The 1,656-nt window shown below is 33.6% G+C and overlaps 1 protein-coding gene across 1 annotated transcript; it reads right to left on the bottom strand.

Annotated features, from left to right (window-relative positions):
* Nucleotides 1-178: 178 nt before the first annotated feature.
* On the bottom strand, nucleotides 179-654 carry Pmar_PMAR020196 (40S ribosomal protein S24, putative; the record flags this gene model as incomplete). The annotated part of the gene is made up of 3 exons (XM_002776881.1): nucleotides 179-428; nucleotides 470-540; nucleotides 589-654. 3 exons carry the CDS (start codon nucleotides 652-654, stop codon nucleotides 179-181), a joined length of 387 nt encoding a protein of 128 aa, XP_002776927.1.
* Nucleotides 655-1,656: the final 1,002 nt, after the last annotated feature.

Here is a 1,656-nt window from a genome sequence, read left to right as displayed (position 1 = left end):
ATCATCATTATCCTTACGTGGTTTGATGATATCATTATTATTCTCCTCTTCTTCAACAGACGACATTGTAATATATCTACTACTAGTTAATAATTACAACACAACATTAATATGATATAGTCGGTAACGAGAGCATATCCTATTGATGATGTTCCAGGTAGTAGTAGTAAGCAACTCCTTATTTAGAACGAAGCTTGGACTTAGCAGTACCACGGACCTTCTTACACTTGTTCTTCAATTCCTTATAAGATCTACGCTTAGCTTGGAACTCAGGAGCAAGACCATGACGACGTAGTCTATGCTTAGGTTCAAAGGCTTGAGCCTTTTCAACAGTATCATATATAAGACCAAAACCAGTAGAGCGTCCACCACCAAATTGGGTCTTGAAACCGAATAAGCTGATAACACGAGCATCCTTAACCTTATACCTACAATAGACTAATAACAAGGAGGAGAATAATGATACTACATCTTAGCTAGACTATCAGCAAGATCCTTCTTAGAGACACTACCAACACCGGGGTGTAGGACGTCAACAACCTAATCATTATTATAACTAATACATCATTCTTCTAACATTATTATTACAAATTGCTTGCGACCTAGCAAAGGGTTCGTAATGAACTTCCTGGTTCGGACGGTGAACTCGGCCATACCGACTGATGCGTACTCGTGGGAGGGGCTGCGGAGCCAACGAGACGCCACGCTATTTCATAATCGATCACTTGGGCGTAGCGAGATTGTAGCGCACCAAGAATATTGCAGTCTCGGCTAAGGTATTCGTGGGGTACTAGAGCAGATTCCTTGTAGTTTTCCTGGGTGATATATCATAATATACATGAGCAACTCCATACCTAGGGATGGTGACTATAGTATACACCTCTTTATAATGATTATAGTTGTATACACCTCTTTCTAATGATTATAGTTGTATACACCTCTTTATAATGATTATAGTTGTATACACCTCTTTATAATGATTATAGTTGTATACACCTCTTTATAATGATTATAGTTGTATACACCTCTTTATGATGATTATAGTTGTATACACCTCTTTATAATGATTATAGTTGTATACACCTCTTTATAATGATTATAGTTGTATACACCTCTTTCTAATGATTATAGTTGTATACACCTCTTTATAATGATTATAGTTGTATACACCTCTTTATAATGATTATAGTTGTATACACCTCTTTATGATGATTATAGTTGTATACACCTCTTTATGATGATTATAGTTGTATACACCTCTTTATAATGATTATAGTTGTATACACCTCTTTATAATGATTATAGTTGTATACACCTCTTTATAATGATTATAGTTGTATACACCTCTTTGTGATGATTATAGTTGTATACACCTCTTTATAATGATTATAGTTGTATACACCTCTTTATAATGATTATAGTTGTATACACCTCTTTATAATGATTATAGTTGTATACACCTCTTTATGATGATTATAGTTGTATACACCTCTTTATAATGATTATAGTTGTATACACCTCCTTATAATGATTATAGTTGTATACACCTCTCTAGATGATTATAGTTGTATACACCTCTTTATAATGATTATAGTTGTATACACCTCTTTATAATGATTATAGTTGTATACACCTCTTTATAATCATTATAGTTCT

Source organism: Perkinsus marinus (assembly GCF_000006405.1).
Source record: "Perkinsus marinus ATCC 50983 genomic scaffold scf_1104296952980, whole genome shotgun sequence".
Taxonomy (NCBI): domain Eukaryota; phylum Perkinsozoa; order Perkinsida; family Perkinsidae; genus Perkinsus; species Perkinsus marinus.
The sequence above is the reverse complement of the archived record's forward strand: the minus strand, read 5'-3'. Positions and strand labels throughout refer to the sequence as shown.